Source organism: Pelobates fuscus, chromosome 4 (assembly GCF_036172605.1).
Source record: "Pelobates fuscus isolate aPelFus1 chromosome 4, aPelFus1.pri, whole genome shotgun sequence".
Classification (NCBI taxonomy): Eukaryota; Metazoa; Chordata; class Amphibia; order Anura; family Pelobatidae; genus Pelobates; species Pelobates fuscus.
Genome location: NC_086320.1, coordinates 270,280,430 through 270,301,740, shown reverse-complemented (window position 1 = coordinate 270,301,740; position 21,311 = coordinate 270,280,430). Strand labels below are relative to the sequence as shown.

General features: G+C 41.5%; 1 protein-coding gene across 1 annotated transcript in view; it reads right to left on the bottom strand.

Moving 5' to 3' along the window:
• LARS2 (leucyl-tRNA synthetase 2, mitochondrial) overlaps nucleotides 1–21,311 on the bottom strand; it is a 270,655-nt gene that overhangs the window by 89,408 nt on the left and 159,936 nt on the right. Inside the window, exons 12-13 of the mRNA XM_063452103.1 lie at nucleotides 17,254–17,537; nucleotides 4,825–4,923 (exon numbers count right to left, since the gene is read on the bottom strand). Of these exons, the coding sequence (XP_063308173.1) occupies nucleotides 4,825–4,923; nucleotides 17,254–17,537 (383 nt within the window). The remainder of the gene's footprint in view (nucleotides 1–4,824; nucleotides 4,924–17,253; nucleotides 17,538–21,311) is intronic.

Below are 21,311 nucleotides of genomic sequence, written 5' to 3'. Positions count from 1 at the left end.
AAAAAAAAAATAAGAAATAATAATAAAAAAATAATAAATAATAAAAAAAAATTAATAACAAAAAAAAGGGGTATAAGGACCACTATGGGAGGGGAGGGGGGGGGGTATAAGGGCCACTATGGGAGGGAGGGGGGTATAAGGACCACTATGGGAGGGAGGGGGGGATAAGGACCACTATGGGAGGGATGGGGGTATAAGGACCACTATGGGAGGGAGGGGGGGATAAGGACCACTATGGGAGGGGGGGTATAAGGACCACTATGGGAGGGAGGGGGGGGGATAAGGACCACTATGGGAGGGAGGGGGGTATAAGGACCACTATGGGAGGGAGGGGGGTATAAGGACCACTATGGGAGGGGGGGGATGAGGACCACTATTGGAGGGAGGGGGGTATAAGGACCACTATGGGAGGGAGGGGGGGGATAAGGACCACTATGGGAGGGAGGGGGGGGGATAAGGACCACTATTGGAGGGAGGGGGGTATAAGGACCACTATGGGAGGGAGGGGGGGTATAAGGACCACTATGGGAGGGGGTGGGATAAGGACCACTATGGGAGGGAGGGGGGGGATAAGGACCACTATGGGAGGGAGGGGGGGGGATAAGGACCACTATGGGAGGGAGGGGGGGGGATAAGGACCACTATGGGAGGGAGGGGGGTATAAGGACCACTATGGGAGGGAGGGGGGTATAAGGACCACTATGGGAGGGGGGGGATGAGGACCACTATTGGAGGGAGGGGGGTATAAGGACCACTATGGGAGGGAGGGGGGGGATAAGGACCACTATGGGAGGGAGGGGGGGGATAAGGACCACTATTGGAGGGAGGGGGGTATAAGGACCACTATGGGAGGGAGGGGGGGTATAAGGACCACTATGGGAGGGGGTGGGATAAGGACCACTATGGGAGGGAGGGGGGGGATAAGGACCACTATGGGAGGGAGGGGGGGGGATAAGGACCACTATGGGAGGGAGGGGGGTATAAGGACCACTATGGGAGGGAGGTATAAGGACCACTATGGGGAGGGAGGGGGGGGGATAAGGACCACTATGGGAGGGAGGGGGGGGGATAAGGACCACTATTGGAGGGAGGGGGGGGATAAGGACCACTATGGGAGGGATGGGGGTATAAGCAGGGAGGGGGGACGAAAAAAAAAAAAAAAAAAAGAAATAATAATAAAAAAATAATAAAGAATAAAAAAAAATTAATAACAAAAAAAGGGGTATAAGGACCACTATGGGAGGGGAGGGGGGGTATAAGGGCCACTATGGGAGGGAGGGGGGGGTATAAGGACCACTATGGGAGGGAGGGGGGGGATAAGGACCACTATGGGAGGGATGGGGGTATAAGGACCACTATGGGAGGGAGGGGGGGATAAGGACCACTATGGGAGGGAGGGGGGGTATAAGGACCACTATGGGAGGGAGGGGGGGATAAGGACCACTATGGGAGGGAGGGGGGTATAAGGACCACTATGGGAGGGGGGGGGGGTGAGGACCACTATTGGAGGGAGGGGGGTATAAGGACCACTATGGGAGGGAGGGGGGGGATAAGGACCACTATGGGAGGGAGGGGGGGATAAGGACCACTATTGGAGGGAGGGGGGTATAAGGACCACTATGGGAGGGAGGGGGGGTATAAGGACCACTATGGGAGGGGGTGGGATAAGGACCACTATGGGAGGGAGGGGGGGGATAAGGACCACTATGGGAGGGAGGGGGGTGGGGATAAGGACCACTATTGGAGGGAGGGGGGTATAAGGACCACTATGGGAGGGAGGGGGGGGATAAGGACCACTATGGGAGGGAGGGGGGGGATAAGGACCACTATTGGAGGGAGGGGGGTATAAGGACCACTATGGGAGGGAGGGGGGGATAAGGACCACTATGGGAGGGAGGGGGGGGGATAAGGACCACTATTGGAGGGAGGGGGGTATAAGGACCACTATGGGAGGGGTGGGATAAGGACCACTATGGGAGGGATGGGGGGTATAAGGACCACTATGGGAGGGATGGGGGGATAAGGAACACTATTGGGAGGGAGAAGGGGGATAAGGACCACTATGAGAGGGAGGGGGTGGGATAAGGACCACTATGGGAGGGGAGGGGGAAGTAAGGACCACTAGGGGAGGGAAGGGTAAGGACCACTAGGGGAGGGAAGGGTAAGGACCACTAGGGGAGGGGTGAGTCAGGACCACTGGGGGGGGGGGTGAAGGAACACGGGGGTGGGGAGGTAAGGACCACTGAGGGAGGAGGAGGGGAAGTCAGGACATATGGGGGGGGAGGGGGCGGCAAAATTTTTTTTGCCTACGGCGGCAAATATCCTTGCACCGGCCCTGCACACACTGCATTCATACACACACACACGGCATTCATGCACACACACACGCTGCACTCATGCACACACACACTGCACTCATACACACACGCTGCACTCATACACACACACACTGTAAATAAATATTCAATTAATATATTTTTTTTAGGATCTAATTTTATTTAGAAATTTACCAGTAGCTGCTGCATTTCCCACCCTAGTCTTATACTCGAGTCAATAAGTTTTCCCAGTTTTTTGGGATAAAATTAGGGGCCTCGGCTTATATTCGGGTCGGCTTATACTCGAGTATATACGGTAGTTTTGTATCCATTCTTTCCTGACAGACCATTCTTATGCCCGGTCGCATGCCTGCAAACATATGAACGTCGCACTTCTTCACTACAAAACCCATCGAAACACGAACTCTTAGTTTCCTTCCAGAAACCGCATTTGCCAGTGTCTACTCTTACCCTGGCTCGTTGGGTCAAATGGATTATGTCTCTGGCTGGCATTGATATTTCACTATTTTTGCCTCACTCGGTTCGAGGGGTGATGGCCTGTAAGGCCTCCTCGATTGGTTTTACACCTATTCAACACTTTGCGGGGGACTGTAGTTTCCCAGCTTTAAACCTACATAATAGAAGCCTCTGTGTCTTGATAAAATTCACAGACTTTACTATTAACATGACTTAAAGTCATGATTTTAATAATGGCACAGAGGCGAGTATTATCCCTCCCTACTACCCGAGGACTGAGTGGATTTAGGTAAATTGACTTCACGGTAAGTATTAGAGAGTGTCTACAGTTCAGTAGAGACTACTCCTAATTAATATCGTACAATTAAACTTGATGTCAGATAGTATGATTTATGAATTCATCCAGTTTTATACTCGGATATTACCATATTTCTCCTCTTTCTTCCAGCTTGATTTGACATAGCACCTTTACTAGCATACTCTTCTTGTTGGTGTTCCCCTGTTTTGTGACACGTTTGTCCTTGTTCGGGATTGCAAGAAAGAGGCAGTAGATTACGCATTATCGCTATTATGCTGGAGAGTAGAAGCTGATTGGCTGTTCCTGTCGCTAGGAAGATATACCTCTCATGCTATTTATTGTCATCATACCGTTTCAATGTTATATTTTTTCTTTGCTGCTGAGGGAAAATACTCATCTCTGTGTCATTAATATAATCATGACTTTACGTCATGTTAATAGTAAAATCTGTGAATTTAAAGGTTCACTATAGTCACCAACACAACTTTAGCTTAATGATACAGTTTTTGTGTATAGATCATGTCTCTGACGTTTCACCGCTCAATTTACTGCCACTTAGGAGTTAAAGCACTTTTATTTCTGTTTATTTCTGTTTTCAGCCCTAGACACACCTCCCCTGGCTTTGACCGACACAGCCTGCATGAAAACAAAATTGTTTCATTTTCCATCAGATGTAACTTAATCTAAAAGTTTTTATCTCCTGCGCTGTGAAATTAACTTTATTTACATACAGAAGGCTCTTGCAAGGTCTAGCAAGCTACTATCAGTGCAGGAGATAAGAAATTACATATTAAACATAATTTGCAATCAAGTGTAAACCTTTAGATGACTCTTTACAGGATGTATTTAGGAAGGCTGTGAAAGTCACATGCAGGGAGGTGTGACTAGGGCTGCATAAACAAAGTGATTTAACTCCTAACGAATGAGATTAAGCAGTGAGACTGCCAGAATCATAACCTATACACCAAAACTGCTTCATTAAGCTAAAGTTGTTTTGTTGACTATATTGTCCATTTAAGGACAAAATAGTCAAACTAGGAGGATTCTGCTAGTCAGCTATGATTCAAGTTTAACTACTTTGACCTTAAATTAGAAATTCACTTTGAATTCTCAACAATTCTCACTTTAGTGAATAACTCTATAAGTCTATGTATGGCACGATTGTGCCTGTAAGTACTGCAGCACTCTGGTTTGACATTTTTTACTCTATTTTGTTTAAATTTAGCAATAACATATTCTGTTCACCACAATTTGTTTAAGTGGATCTGTTGTTAAGACCCCTGAAAGTGACAGATGCGGTTTGGGTGTGGTGAGTGCATGGGAAGGTATGTTTTACTTACCTCAAGCTATCCCTCGCGGCTGCTGCCATCTTCATCTTAAGCTCCTGGCGCTTCATTTGCCAGGAGCCGCAAGAGTAAACCACTGAGGTCTATGCAGCATCTCACGAGACTGCAGGAGTCTCTATAGACAATGCCTTAATCCCAAATACATCACTTGTGTTAATTGCTATGATTGTACAAAATTGCTCTGCCTCTTGTCAACCTCAGGATTGTCCATAAGACAAAGTAGTTCCAACAGTCTTGATCAGTATTTCCTAAACATTCTATATTTGCAAAATAATGACAAGTAACAGATCTGCTTAAATTAGTAAATACATCTCTAGTTCTAGAGTTTATAGATCAGAATCCAAAACAAAGTGCTAAATTGCATTGTGGATTTAAAGCAAACATTTACCTTTCAGAGTTATGTGGATCTGTATATCTCAAGTAGTACCAAGCAGAATCAACAAACGTATCCATTGTGTCAGTTTCTCTTACAGCTGCTCCCATACATCTGATAAGACCAGAAATACATTATTAAAATCCAGTTTAAGAAATAAGAATACTCATTTGTACACTGCATGTTCCCATACAGGTTTCCCATTCACCTTAATCTACCCTTTCTCCCTTCTTCCATCCCTGTTAATCTACAAACACTGTTTTCTGTTTTGTTACTGGTGTTTACGTTTATATCATTAGTTATATTCTGCACGGTTAGGCAAAACTCCCAAGTGTCCCTACTTCATGGGGTCAGTCCATATTTCGGGCCCAAATTTTTATGTCTCTTTTTTTATCCAAATATACCTCTTTTCAAGGAGCTTTATATTGTTGTTGAGTTTATAGCAGTGCTTTACAGCAATAATACTCACAGTAATGTTAGACTGCAATTAATGTCTGTGTAAATTAGACTCATTATTATTGTGCTATATTATATTTAAGTTGCATTAATTGTTATGAGTAAGTCACCTAAAATTTCTCAGAAGAGCTCTGCCCCTGGACACACTCCATTTGAAATGTTGGGAGGTATGCTCTAATGCAGGGGTGCCCAATAGGTAGATCCTTAGATGTTGTAGAACTACAACTCCCATGATGCTTTGCAGTAGTTTTAAAATATCTGGGGATCTACTTTTTGGACACCCCTGCTCTAAGGTATTGTGACTCTGTAATGCCATTCTATTTTGTGTGTTTTTCTTTGTTTCCTCTGTGTTCTACTTATTCTGTGTTTAAATGTTTAATGCAATTATTTACTACAAATAACATGACCTATATCTGTCTGAGTCTTTCACTGAAATCTCAATTGCAATCTCAGATATAATTACATATCACCTATATACTACCATCCATCCGTGCATGAAATTACTCTGTCTTTTTAGTGTTATTTCTTTTAAATAGATATAATGGAAAATTTATTCATACTTACCGTAATTTTCTTTTCCTGGCTATTATTCATGGCAGCATATACACATGGGTTAGCTCCTCCCCTTACAGCCGATAGGACAGGAAAACCACCAAGGTTTTAAAAGGAGGCTCCATCCCTAAGGTCCTCAGTCAGTTTACAAGCTCTACAGTACATAAATAGAGACATTAATGGGTGGGAAGTATATGCTGCCATGAATAATAGCCAGGAAAAGAAAATTACGGTAAGTATGAATAAATTTTCCATTTTCCAGGCTAATCATGGCAGCATATACACATGGGGAATACCCACGCTTACAAAGGGAGGGACAGAATAGCCAATCAAATAATCAGAATAATTCAACATAGATAGAAGAATTAACTGAGTTAAGTACTTGAGTACCAAATTGTGCATCATAGACTGTTTTAACGAACAGTATGAAATGCCAGACAAACGTGTCTAAAGAGGTTCAAATGCTAGCTAACAAAAAGTGTCAGCGGAAACCATTACCATGGCAACCCATGATGCTGCAACAGCATGAGAGGAGAGTGCCCTGATACCCTCCAGCACAGGTAGAGAACGGACGTGACGTCCAAATTGTGCCTCACGAATTACTTCAATGTCCAATATGTAATGCAGGACAAACTAGTTCAAAGAGGTCCAAATGCCAACTTTACAAAGTTTCAGCAGAGACCATTGCCATGGAAGCCCACGAGATGCTGTAACAGTACTAGTGGAGAATGCCCCAAATCCTTTGGTACAGGTAGAGAATGGCATTGAAAGGCTCTCACTTTAGGCAGGATCTCTGGTGCTACCAGCAAGACAACCATATCCTGTTGAAATTCAGTGAATGGGGGTACACAGGATCAAGCCTGGAGTTCACCCATTTTCCTTGCTGGGGTACTAGCCACGAGCACTTTCTGTGCTACCACCATGAAAGCACCTTCTAGAGGCTTGAATAATGGTTCAGTCAGGGCCCATGAGAGCAGTGGTACGTCACACATTGGCTTAACCACACTCCGTGGAGGCATGATTTCATTCAATGCCTATATGAAGCAAAGTGCAGCTAAGTGCACACATTCACCTTGCTGAGGTACAAGTCACCAGCAACAGCAACGTCTGGGCTAAAATCATGGAAGCTCCTGCTAGAAGTTCAGTCAGAGTCTGTGAGACCAGTGGTACGTCACATATTGGTTTCAACACCCTCAGCGGAGGCTTGAGTTCAATTGTTGCTTACATGAAGCAAAACACAAGGGATATCAACGCTCAATCGGTACCCTTCAGTACAGGTAGAGAATGACCTAGATAAGCATTCACCATAGGCAGGATCTTCAGATGCCAAATGCAAGATGACCATATCTGTTGAAAAGTAGTGAAAGGGGGTTCACAGGATCAAGCCTGGAGTTCACCCATTTTCCTTGCTGGGGTACCAGCCACCAGCACTTTCTGTGCTACCACCATGGAAGCTCATTCTAGAGGTTCGAATAATGGTTCAGTCAGGGCCCGTGAGACCAGTGGTACGTCACGTATTGGCTTCACCACACTCAGTGGAGGCATGATTTCAATCAATGCCTATATGAAGCAAAGTGCAGCTAAGTGCTCCTCTAGAGTGTTATAACACAGAACCTTTCAAGGCCTGAACGAGGAGTAATTCCAACAGACAAAAGCATGTCAAGCTTAGTAAAGCCTGTATAGGATTGTAAGAGGATCTCAATGACCGTCTCAGGGATGCCTATACTAATATGGACCCCTGCATCAACACCAGAACTTGAGGATCCTGGTGTGTCATGGGGCCTTGTAATAGGTCTGGACATACAGGAATTTCCCTTGGAGGTTCCAGAATCATCTTATTCATCATAGGAATTTGAGTCGACACGGTCTTCCACTGTCACCTTTTGCATTGCCTTCTTAGGAAAGTCGAAAACAGGAAAATATGTACATCAGACTAAAATTCTAAATTTGAGTCAGTGTATCCTGAACCTGAGCATTCTGGTCCTAGCATGTAAAAAATACTTCTGGACCTGGTAGGTCCAAGAAATGGCCATCAGATCTATGTAGGGTATCAGACAATCTGCGTCAACCCTGAGGATACGTCAGGACCTGGTTGCCAATCCACCTTGTCCACAGTTATTCAGCTCTAGCAAACAGCCATTGTATTCTGAGCCACTGGTTGTTCTTCTGTGCCCTGATTATGGGCTGGAATTCCATCAATACGTATCTGTGATACCCATCTTGGTAAATATAGGATACAGTTGCATTGATTTTTGAGCAAATTTGGACCCACTCATTCTTCAGCAAGCATCTGAAGTGAAGAAGAACCTTGAAAATGACTCTTAGTTCCATACAAATGAATGGAAATATTGTGCAACATGTTCCAAACACTGTGCAACCAATCTTATAAAAACTGGAATTCGAGCTAATAATCGACCAATGAGGTTCTGTTACAGGAAACTCAGAGATCTAATCCCTCTTTCAGCTGCCAGGGAAGGTGTAACTCCACTGATGGGGGACATAGTAAGTGGCTGACTCCAATAATCTTTCTCTTGTTGGATCAAGATAGGAAGGATCTGTAAGGAATCCAGAGATGCCATTGGGCCCATCTGACAAGTCTGCTGGTGGAAGCCAGGATTCCTAGTAGTTGTATCTATTTTCTTGCTGTTACCAAGCAGAAATGAATAAACTGGGAGAGAAAACCTTTACAATCTGTGGAACTGTTCCCGAGATAGGGAAAAGCAGAGCATAGAATTTTCCACTCGGGAATGTCAACCACTGAGCTGGTCTGAAACTGCTTTTCTTGATATTCATCAAGCAGCCAAACTTTAGGAGTTATGAAAGAACTATATACCTCTGTGTGCCTGCCTTCTGAGGGTCTAAGGCTATCAGAAGTAGATCCTCCAGCTAATGGAACCAGGTGGAGTTCTGGACTCTCAATAACACTATAAGCACATATAAAGATTCTTGGGGCCACATTGAGGCCAAATGGTAGGTTCTCTTCTGAGCTAATGCCGAAGATCTCTGCAGATTGGACTGAAAATAAGCATCCTTGAGATATATAGAGGTAAGGAAATTATCCTTCCAGATTGCTTGAGATATGGATCTGCTTGACTCCATCCCGAAGACTCTGACATTCAGCCTCTTGTTGGCCCCTCTTATGTCCAATGTAGGCTTTCCTGTGCTTTTCCTCTAAGCACCAGAAGAGAGGCGAAACTTGTCCCTGGAACTGCTCTTGTTCTGGGACCTAAAAAAAAATATCACCTCTTCGTCCAGAAGGCTTCTTCCTTCAGTGCTTTACCTTTTGATTCATTGGTCTTAATACTCCTGTTGGTATGGGGACTCCTGTGCCCGTTAAGAAAAAACTCCAGTCTATATCAATCTGGACCATGGATACCACACAAGCCTCCAGAGTATGATGAGCCCAGGTATGTGTGATCAGAAAAATGAGGCTCCTAGTACCGGAGGAGATATGTTCATTGCTGAAGAGCAAAACGACTGCGTTATAGCTCCATTAGAACCTTGAAAGGCAGGTTTACCAACTGCCATGAGTCACCTCTGGAGTATTCCCTGCAGGGCCAGTAGCTCCATGTATCTCAGAAATACTGGTCACTGGAGGTTCTCCGGTCTGACTATGACTATGAGGAGCTGGGATCCTTGGAACTTCCATCCTAAGGTACCAATATCTTGCAGCCCTCATTCGCCTTTTCAATGGAATTATCCAAAGTTTCCCCAAACAGCACCACCCCTTCAAATAGAATGGTGTAGAGGGCAGACTTGGAGGATGAGTCATCATCCCAGAAATAGAACCATAATGCTTTCCTAGCTGCTATAGACAAAGCCATTTGATCCAGAGAATATCCTAGTTACATCTAGGGAAGTTTCTGTGAAGAAGTCAGTTGTAACCTGAAGACTTCAGACTGCCTCTTCAATCTTGGCTTTTAATATCTCTCTCCATAGTAGCCTTGAGATCTTTAATCACATATTTCATGTTTGTAGAAACAGCAGCGGAAGTCACAGCTGGCTGGCCTCCTGCAATGGTAGGCGTAAAATTTTGGATAGGTCTGCGTCCACCTATGATCCATAAGTGTGCAACTTAGGTGGTGTAGTTCTGGGGTTGGAAATAACTTCCTCCACAGGGTAAAGCCTGGCCTCTTTTCTTACCCCTAAGGCCTCTGGAACTTACTTTGTAAGCCCTGCCTGCATGTCATGTGGCTGCACAGTGATAGGTCATGCTGAAGCGACAACCTTCTGGAGGAAGTCAGTGCATAACCGATTCCTTCCACTGTTTTCACCTCATAACCAGATCCTGGTGAAGAATCAGACACCTGACAAATAATAACTAAATATTACCTGTGGTAAGTATTAAGAAAAAATGTGCACTGTTAAATTCTATAAGAAACCAGCGAAACAGCTTTAAAACAGGCTGAAGACAGCACTTATCCATGTCTGGAGACACTGCAAATACTTACCAGATAAGTGTGGTAGGTTTACTGTACTTTTCCCTTTATTTTAGGCACTTTCTGGCAATTGCCCTTATCCAAGATGGCTGCCACAACTTGTATTCCCACAATGCAAGTCATCTGTATTAGGCCCAATAAGGCACAAACTGCACACATGTGGGCCTATTCCGAGTGTGTTTGCTGTTTAGAGACCAGGGAGAGGACTCTGTCTGAAGCCTACATGGCCCCTAAACACCCAGGGTACCGGGAATAAATCACTGGGACCGAGGGGAAGCAAAATAGATAACAAAAGTGCCTGCAAGGGAGTTGAAAAGGCAACCACGTGCAAAAAGTCAAAGTTTAAAGGCACCACAGTCTAAAGGCCTCAAGATATAAAAGGTAACACAGTTTTCAAAATGTATCACAGTTTTAAATATATCAGTCTTCAAATGCACTGCAGTTTTCCAAATGTACTGCAGTTTCAATACATGCAAAAGTATTAAATGCAAATTTAAATGAAACAGTTTTAAATGCCACACAGCTGAAATGCAACACAGCTTAACCCCTTAAGGACATATGACATGTGGGACATGTCATGATTCCCTTTTATTCCAGAAGTTTGGTCCTTAAGGGGTTAAATGCTTCCTAGCAAAAGCACAACCGCATAATGTACCACAATCTTAAAAATAAGGTACAGCTGTATAATGCACTAGTTTAAAGATATCAAAGCTTAAATGCATCACAGCATAAAAGCACAACTGCATAATGTACTACAGTAAAACAGGCAAATAAAGTAATGAAGATAAAAAACATACATGTCCGTAAGTTAAGGGAGCAAATTGCTCACGTCCTAAGGGCTGTAGGACAGGAAAAAGACTGAGGACCTTAGGGATGGAGCCTCCTTTTAAAACCTTGGTGGTTTTCCTGTCCTATCGGCTGTAAGGGGAGGAGCTAACCCATGTGTATATGCTGCCATGATTAGCCTGGAAATAAAATATATCTTGTTGTAATTTTTGACCCTGAAGAAGGTCCCGAACGGGGACCGAAACGTTGGTCGTTATTTTTAACATTATCTAATAAATTTTCATTTTAAAGTCCGGAGAGCAGCCTTACTTGTTGGATTTTATATTTTTTGGAGCTCTGGCGTTGCGCCCGGCATTGGACTATTTTGCAAGCGTGAGTGCAGGGGATTAATTCATTTCTCTCTCTCTCGATATATATATATATATATATATATATATATATAAAAGAAAAAGAAACCTTGCACTCCAACTTACTCAGTTGCAGACCCGATGCTCGATTGCACTAAATAGATATAGCCAGAAAAAAATCAGCACTCCCAGGATTTATGTAAAAAATGAACATCAGTCTTTATTCCAACATCAATAAAGACTGATGTTCATTTTTGACATAAATCCTGACATAAATCCTTGACATATATCGAGAGAGAGAAATAAATTAATCCCCTGCACTCACGCTTGCAAAATAGTCCAATTATATATATATATCCAGCACAACATCAATTGCTAAATGTACCAGTAAATCTTAACAATTGTAAAATTAGAAATAATCAGTTTTTTTTGTTTTGTTTTTTTCTTCAGGATGCAGGCCAAATCAATTTCATATGCTTTTTCTTACATCTTGGATGGAGAAATCACTTGTTTCCCTCACACATGGTCCAGAGAGACAAAAGTATTATTTTTCAAACAGGGATTCAAGATTGATAAAATGTTGCTCCTCACATTTGCTGCAACTCTAATCTATATATGATTAAAGTATGACATTATAACACAATGACATCTGAATTTCTTTAATATATTAAATGTATTAAGTTTTGTTGGCTCCAAGTAGTTTCCTATTCTTTCAGCCTCCAGGGATGCGAATAAAGTACAATTGTCCAAATAAGAAAACCGAACTGAGTGACCCAGGGCTATCAATATGTTAAGTTTTATTATTTATAATCTAAGAAAATCTCACTCCACTTTGATGCTACTCTAGGGAATTAACAAGTGAGATGTATGAGATATATGATATAACACGGCACATTAAGGACAGTAGTAAACTGCTTCAAGTGTGATCTGTCATGACCTAAATATAAAGCAAGTATGTGCAATTTTTTATTCAAAAAGGATTGAAACAACAAATAGTCATATATAAACTTTAAGACAATTTCTCCTGTAAAACTATATTGAAAATAAACTTAATATCAGATCATAGTGTTGACCAGAATAAAACCATATGTTATTTTACTTGTTTTTAGTCCCCTACATTTTCATATACAGGCAAGGTTAAAGCTATTCAGCCAAATGTATTAAAAGAAAACATTTAAATGCATTGAAATTATGATCACTATTACAGATCGTTTTGCCCTGTACAGAAATAATTAATCATATATGTTTTAATGTTTTACAATTCATTATCATGCTCTTTCACTCTTTTTACAAATATATATATATATATTTTATTATATTCTTATTTTTTTCCATATATGCACACATATACACTTAATACATTCTAGCCTGTAGCAAACTGACACAAGGCGAGTACAGCAATAAGTTAGAAACTTCTGTTACTATAGCAGCAGAAATAAAACCTCATAAACACAAATTCTATTTATTTAAAACTACTGAGGGGAAAAAAATCTAATTATTTAAAGACTTTTTGCTTAAAAGAATGCTCCAGGCATCGAGAAAACTTTGACGTACATTAAAGCTCATGGTACAATAATTAACATAAATTAATATGTATGCACAAAGTTATCTGGATTTTGCTAAATTATATATATATATATATATATATATATACACATATATATTTAATTACTTACATATATACACACATGCATACACTCATGAATATTAAACCCATGCCGGCTAGCTTCTAAAGGAAGTGAGAGATGAGAGACCCTGAAAATAACCTGCTGTATGGTTAAATTCGCAGAAACCCAGTTTTTTTTAACATTTCTGAATTATTTAATTCATGTTATGCAAACAAGAACAGATGGATAAGGGGCAGAACGAGAAAAGGTGGGTGCACAGTTAATGCATGTGAATAGTTAGGCTAATTTTCCCATACATCCAATACTGTCTTATAGCTTTTCAATGTCTCGTTATTAATGGCTATAATATATTCATAGGATATAGTTTTATATAATGGTGGGGTTTTGGATGGGATATTAATGGAAAGACATAATTTGGATAAAATCAAAAGTACTGAGGTGGCAATATGATCCAAAGTCCTAGAACAAATGACTAGACGTGTCATTTAAAGGGACATTATAGTCACCAGTGCAACTAGATGTATTCCTGACCCTATAGTGTGAACACGACCATCTAGCGCCCCCCCCAGGCCCCTCATGCCTCCATAAATATAGTAAAAATCTTACTGTATTCCAGCCAGAAGCTGTAAATCTGCATGCTGTTAGACTCATGAAAAACAAGCAGTCTGCCGACATGTGATAGCCTGATCCAATCACAGTGCTTCTCCATGGGATTGGCTGAGACTGACAAGGAGGCAGATCAGTGGCAGAGCCAGCATGATTCAAACACAGCCCTGGCCAATCAGCATCTCCTCATAGAGATGAATTGAATCAATGAATCTCTATGAGGAAAGTTCAGTGTCTGCATGCAGTGGGAGGAGATACTGAATCACAGGATGCTCATGCACAGCAGATCTGAGTGGATGGAGGCATATTATGCCTCCATCAACTCAGATGTCCCTCTGGTTCACTCTAAGTGACTGCAACTGGAGGTGTTCCTAGCTTTCAATGTAAACACTGAAAATACAGTGTTAACATGAGAAAGGCTGCAGGGAGCTATGGTTCTCACCTGAACAACCTCATAAGCTGAAGTTGTTCAGGTGACTATAGTGTCCCTATAATGCTTGAAGTGACCTTCAGATGAAATGGATCATAGTCCTCAGTAAACCTGCAAAAGGGCAGAAAAACTTGCTGCAAAAGTCATGCCTACCTCGCCCTCCTACCGGCAGACGCCCCAAAGCTGGCTTTGGAGTGGCTCCAAGATTTTGCTTACCGGACCCCACCTGCAACCGAGCGGCAGCTACCTGCCAACAGCACCATGGGGAGAAGATCCCAAAAAACGCAAACGGGAGCTCCCAAGGACACCTAAGATATTGGGACCCTACTGCAATGACCTCACGGGCCACAAAATGGCAACTGGACATGACCCAGACACTGGAACAAACAGTTAGGAGATGAGCCCAGAGAAACAAGCCCCACACACCACAATCACCACAGGCAGAGGTTGATGACCTGGCCCCAACCACTAAATGCGACATCTGGCAATTAATGCAAGGGATGAAACACATGTTCGATACTGATATAAACCTGTCTCGGACGGAGATACAGGCAGTGACCATAAGAGATCAGGCCTCGGAAGAGGACATAATAGACATACAACAAGAGTTGAGCAGCATGGGGGACACAAGTCTGCAGTCTGCTAACACAGCATTCCAAATTAAACTGGATACCAGTACTTAGAGTATCCAAGTCCCAAATGTGGACTTTATAAGTATTATTCTTATTTTATTATATTACCATTAAAATAATATTTTATAACTCTACTACCGCTTAAGTGAATTTATCAAAAGACCCAGAGAACGAATCAGCGGCAGGTGAACGGAAGGGAGTGGGATCCCTTTTGATATTTCCACAGGCATTCATATTGAGCCTAACATTACTGGCTCTTTCCTTCTGAGTACAAGACTAAAGATGCCAAGTTTACCATTTAAATGTAACTTACGCTGTTTGCACTAGGTTTTTGTTACATCTTTTGTTTTTACAGTGTACCTTATTACCTATCTTTACATCATTCAACATTGTCTACCCAAGACCCAATCACACTCCGCCTACCGTATCTGTATGTATAAATTGTGTTAGTGTGGGCAGAGAGGTTACCACACAGGTGTTTTAGCGTGTGTTGGGAAACTAGTTGGGTTACACACTAGGATTTTTTATTCTTTTCTTAGTATCTGGATACCATAGAGGACCGCAGTAGACAGAAAAACATTCAAATCAAGGGAATTCCGGATAATATCGGTCCAACTGAAATGCCACACTACTTGAGAAGACTCACTGCTGAGCTCCTGCCACACACACAAGCCAAAAAGCTTGAATATGATGATTGGAATTAATAAAGCCAAGCAGGCCCCGCCAACAGCCCCAAGGGATCTCATTGTGAGATGCCACTCTCTAATCGACAAACAGTGCATCCTAACAGCAGTGAGGGACAAGACCCCATATACATTCGAAACCTCCCGGCTTACCTTCTTCCAAGACATCACCCGCACTTCGGTGAAGAAAATCGCTGACGCAGATCACCACACACCTCTGCAAAGTGAAAGTGGATTACAGATGGCTCCTACCTCGAACCCTAGCGGTTAAACGGGACAATACCGTTCTTAAACTCACCTCCATCCTTGCTCCAGTCGCTGGGCCTAACACAGAGGGCTCCAACCCCTGTAACACCATCACCACACACATGGGATCCTGACAGGACTGTTCCATTTATCCACGAATAGAAATAAGGAAGGAGGCAGTTACCTTAACTGTGACAGAATCGTCATGCATCTTTTGTTTCTGTTTCTGCCTATTATGTTCTTTTAAGTTGTTCTCTTTAAGATGTTTAAAACTAAACCTGTAAAGTCCAGGGACCCTGTGAGTAGGCCTCACATCCCAAGAAAGCAGATCTAACCCAAGCCAAATGGCTTGGCTTAATAACCCATACCCCCCACGACTCCCTTATGGTTAGGGGTCGGAAATAGTATGCTACACAGTAAACTGAATAACCCCCACACATCCAGCCCTGGCAACTAAGGCGGATGATAAGGGCGCCCACCATTGACCCATTCTGAGGGACTCTTAGCAAAACCTTGCCAGTATGGCAAATCATTATGACAACATGCTACCTGAAACCAAAGCCCCTTACCCTACCAGTCCACCTACATCCATACACGCTGCACAGGGGTGCGGGATGTTAATAAGTCCGTAGTATAATGTTCAGCTACCTTATGAGCCATAACTAGCCTTATAATAAAATATACATGTTCAATTGCAAGTACATGGTTTAATAGCTCGTCTTTAGTATATAAAAAAACCCTGTGCAATGTACCTTCTGACATACTGTATTACTACTATCTCTCGCAACAAATGCTTATTTCCTCTCAATTTACCGTAGACCTGCCTCTACATCTTTTCATGCACTACAAAAATAAAGAATTATTTAAAAAAAAAAATTGTATAATTGAGAAGTATTTAATTTCCATTTCCTACATGTGATATATTAAGTTACTGTAATCATTATTAATTTATTTTGTCTCTGTCTTTGCAAGGTACACATATTAAGATTTAAAGTTTTTCCTGATATGCTTTAGTAGTAAAACCATAACCACCCTTAGAAAAGATGACAGATAATTTAGAAATAAATATTATGCTAATAATATGCTAATGTCCCGTCAATATATTTGATGTACAGGTATGTTATGGTATGGTATATTGTAGGGGTAGACAACTTTTGAAACTCCAGAAATTGGGGACTACGTCTCCCCTGATGCTATGCAAGCATTATGAATGCAAGAGCATTATGAGAAATGTAGTCCACAACACCTGGGGCGCCAAAGGTTACCTTTCAGGTTTTGGATTCTGAACTAATTGCCTGGAAAAGTGTAAATAAACTACAGGGCTGGCTTACTTACTTTAAAGGAACACTATAGTGTCAGGAAAACAAACTATAGTTCTAATAACATTGTTTAGGTCCTTTGCCCCCCTGTTAGAAAAGTAAAAGTTAGTTTTCTCTGAAAAGGCAGTGCTTAAATTAAAAAACCTGCAGGAACAGGCTATAGACACCAGAATAACTACATTAAGCTTTAGCTGTTCTGATGACTACACAACCAGGGTCCAATCTGCTCATGCAACTTGGGGGTCCTCTGAAGTTCCTTAACAAACATAAATGTCTAGTGTTTCAAGTTCTATACTATTCTTGAAAAGAACAATGTTTACCTGGGACATTTGCAGTTTATCCACTCTGAGACACTAGCTAAAGCTGAAGTTCCTTTCCCTGTGAAAGCAGACAAAGTAGGCAAGACCACAGGTAAGTCATCATAAGGCACAGGCACAGTTCCACAGGATGAACAATGTATGATGGGGATTGGAGTGCCCCAATAACGCTGCCTCGATATCAGCCAGTCCCTTAATTTGTCACTAGTTAGGTGTCCGCCAACTCCTTTTTTTTGTGCTTCCTGGGTAATGGCAAGAAATGCTTCTTGTCTAGTCAAACCTGTGAACTAGAAAGTTCCATAATAGAATCAGATATTTGTTTTTTACAAGCAAAGTTTAAAAATTAAGAAAACAAACAATGTGATTGTTTGCATAATACTTTTTCATATCTATGGATGATTTTTTCCTTTGGTAATGAGCTCTTCCATTCTCAATCATACACAGGGGGCCCGTGCATTCATGTTTCAAGTGTCCCCTTTCCAGTGACACAATGTAATCATAACTAACGTTAAAGGACAGCCACTAAATGTTGATTTTGTAATACAGGACTGACAAATCAAGCCAAGCTTTAGGTAGGCGGGAGAGTGACTATAAAATAGTAAGGTGGGACATTTTCTAAATACTTTGACTAGATTTAGTTGAAAGAGCAACTGTGACTGTGTTTGACTTTTTGCCTTCTGAGACATCGTCAATGAATTTGGATTGAGATTCAAACAGTGTTTCTGAGACAGACTATGTTTGTTCTGTACATATTTCGGACTGTGCAGTGAGTGTCAGTTTCTGATACACAGTATTTCTTTCTGCATTAAACACTTCATGACTTTTAAAAAAACAAATATGCTCTGGCTATATATCTATATTTATAGAAATACATTTGATATCGAACAAGATATGTCTGTCGTGTCTAAATTAGAAAGAAAGAGATCCATAGAGATGGTATTTAGAAGGAACAAATAGCCAATGGGGAAAAAACTACCGTATATACTCGAGTATAAGCTGACCCGAATATAAGCCAAGGCCCATAATTTTACCCCAAAAAACTGGGAAAACTTATTGACTCGAGTATAAGACTAGGGTGGGAAATGCAGCAGCTACTGGTAAATTTCTAAATAAAATTAGATCTTAAAAAAAATTATATTAATTGAATATTTATTTACAGTGTGTGTATATAATGAATGCAGTGTGTGTGTATGAATGCAGTGTGTGTATGAATGCAGTGTGTGTATGAATGCAGTGTGTGTGTATGAGTAAATATATAGGATAGCTAAATTGTACAATACAATGTGCCAAGCATGCAAAAGTGTCATGCAAATATGTGCATAAATGCAGATAGATATATATATATATATATATATATATATATATACATATATTGGAAAAACACCACATATATGTTAACTGTGCAGGTTAATATACACAAATATAAAGAAAATATATACTTGCACAGGTCTGCTCAGGTTGTCCAATCTAAAACATAAAAAGATACAGACCTAGTGCAATATTTTTGAGGTGAATAAAATTTGAAATGAAGAAAATTCCACACTCACAATTGTGGAGTGGTTGAAGTACCACTCCAAACTATCAGACTTCAGGAGGATCAGCCCCTTGTGATCGTGGGATCCAGTAGATGGACAGCTGAAAGCACTCACTTGATGACCGGTTAGGTGTAAAAGCAAAATTCCATTTATTCAGACATCAAAAAGAATGATTAAAATTGAAATTAAAATTAAAAGTATGCTCCTGCCGCTGGTAAGAGTCCAATAAGTCCAGAACTACGTTGGGAATGAAACAAAGTAGTGGTTCTCTCCTCTTCTTGTTACTGGCTTGTCATCGGCTCTCCCATCCAGCGCAGTTACTTCCGACTTCGCCCCGCCTCTTTGGGCTTTCTCAAGCGTAAATACGAACAGCTCTCAGCGTCTCTTAAATAGCATCCATATAATTAGCGGTCCTAAGCTATTTGCAGACGGCGCTAATCAGATTCATTATGTGGTACTAATCAATCTATAAATCGCAACTCAATTCCAGGTTATATTAAACACGTATTCATAATGTATCCATCCACTTAGCCACAATTGTAACAAAATACAGATATATACATATAAAAATACACATGGAAAGAGAGCAGTGATATTCTTAGAAAGGCTAGTATTGCAGACTTGATTGGGGAATTAAACTCACTCACAACATCAGCCCCTCAACCATTGATTTTTTGGACTTGAATATCTATGCAGCGGGTGACACATTAAAAACCAAGACCTTCTTTAAGAAGGTGGATGCCAATGGTCGGAAGTAACTGCGCTGGATGGGAGAGCCGATGACAAGCCAGTAACAAGAAGAGGAGAGAACCACTACTTTGTTTCATTCCCAACGTAGTTCTGGACTTATTGGACTCTTACCAGCGGCAGGAGCATACTTTTAATTTTAATTTCAATTTTAATCATTCTTTTTGATGTCTGAATAAATGGAATTTTGCTTTTACACCTAACCGGTCATCAAGTGAGTGCTTTCAGCTGTCCATCTACTGGATCCCACGATCACAAGGGGCTGATCCTCCTGAAGTCTGATAGTTTGGAGTGGTACTTCAACCACTCCACAATTGTGAGTGTGGAATTTTCTTCATTTCAAATTTTATTCACCTCAAAAATATTGCACTAGGTCTGTATCTTTTTATGTTTTAGATTGGACAACCTGAGCAGACCTGTGCAAGTATATATTTTCTTTATATTTGTGTATATTAACCTGCACAGTTAACATATATGTGGTGTTTTTCCAATATATTTATATATCTGCATTTATGCACATATTTGCATGACACTTTTGCATGCTTGGCACATTGTATTGTACAATTTAGCTATCCTATATATTTATTTTGCGCACCTATTTTTTATTGTTTATCTTTTATTTGGTGAATTATATCAGATTCCCCTGTAGGTTGCTGCATTTGTTTGTTTAATTATCTTTTTCTCCATACTTTTGCGCCACCCTATTCTATTTACATTTTATAGTGTGTGCATGAGTGCAGTGTGTGTGTATGAGTGCAGTGTGTGTGTGTGTGTATGAGTGCAATGTGTGTGTATGAGTGCAGTGTGTGTGTATGAGTGCAGTGTGTGTGTATGAGTGCAGTGTATGTGTGTGTATAAGTGCAGTGTGTGTGTGTGTGTATGAGTGCAGTGTGTGTGTTTGTGTGTGTGTGTGTGTGTGTGTGTGTGTGTGTGTGTGATCCAGAGCATTGGTGGGGGGTGGGCATTTTTTTATTATTATTTAATTATTATTTTAATATTATTATTTTTTCTTATATTATTATTACATTTTTTTTATTATAATTTTTGGATTTTTTGTTTTTTTTCGTCCCCCCTCCCTGCTTGTTAGCTGGTCAGGGAGGGGGGCTCTCACTCCCTGGTGGTCCAGTGGATGCGCTGTAGGAGGGGGGCTGGCAGAGAGCTCTTACTTACCTTCACAGCAGCTCCTGTCAGCTCCCTTCTCTCTCCTCTGGTCCGTGCAGCTCCCAGGTCAGCTCCCTCTGCAAGTCTCACGGCCGCGCGGAGCGTTGCCATGGTAACCCGTGGCAACGCTCTGACCCCACGGCTCTCGCGAGACTTGCAGAGGGAGCTGACCTGGGAGCTGCAGGAAAGGTAAGTTACAGCTTCCTGCCAGCCCCTGGTCCTTGTCTGTATTATGGCAATGTAAATTGCCATAATACAGACAATTGACTCGAGTATAAGACGAGTGGGGGTTTTTCAGCACAAAAAATGTGTTGAAAAACTCGTCTTATACTCGAGTATATACGGTAAGTAGTGAATGGTGTGTGAGGAAATAGAAACAACTTAACAACAGGTTAAACATTTACTATGTATCCAGTGACTCATTATATTAATTATATAATATTATATTAATGAGTCACTGGATACATAGTAAATGGATGTCAGTGGGATTTGTAGTAAATATCTTTAAATCAGTAAAATCTATCTTCCATCCCACTGGGGTGGCACAGAAATGTAAGTAGAAGTTTGAGTGACAGGGTGGAGCAGGAGAACCCTGCAGGTACAGGATGTTCTGATGCT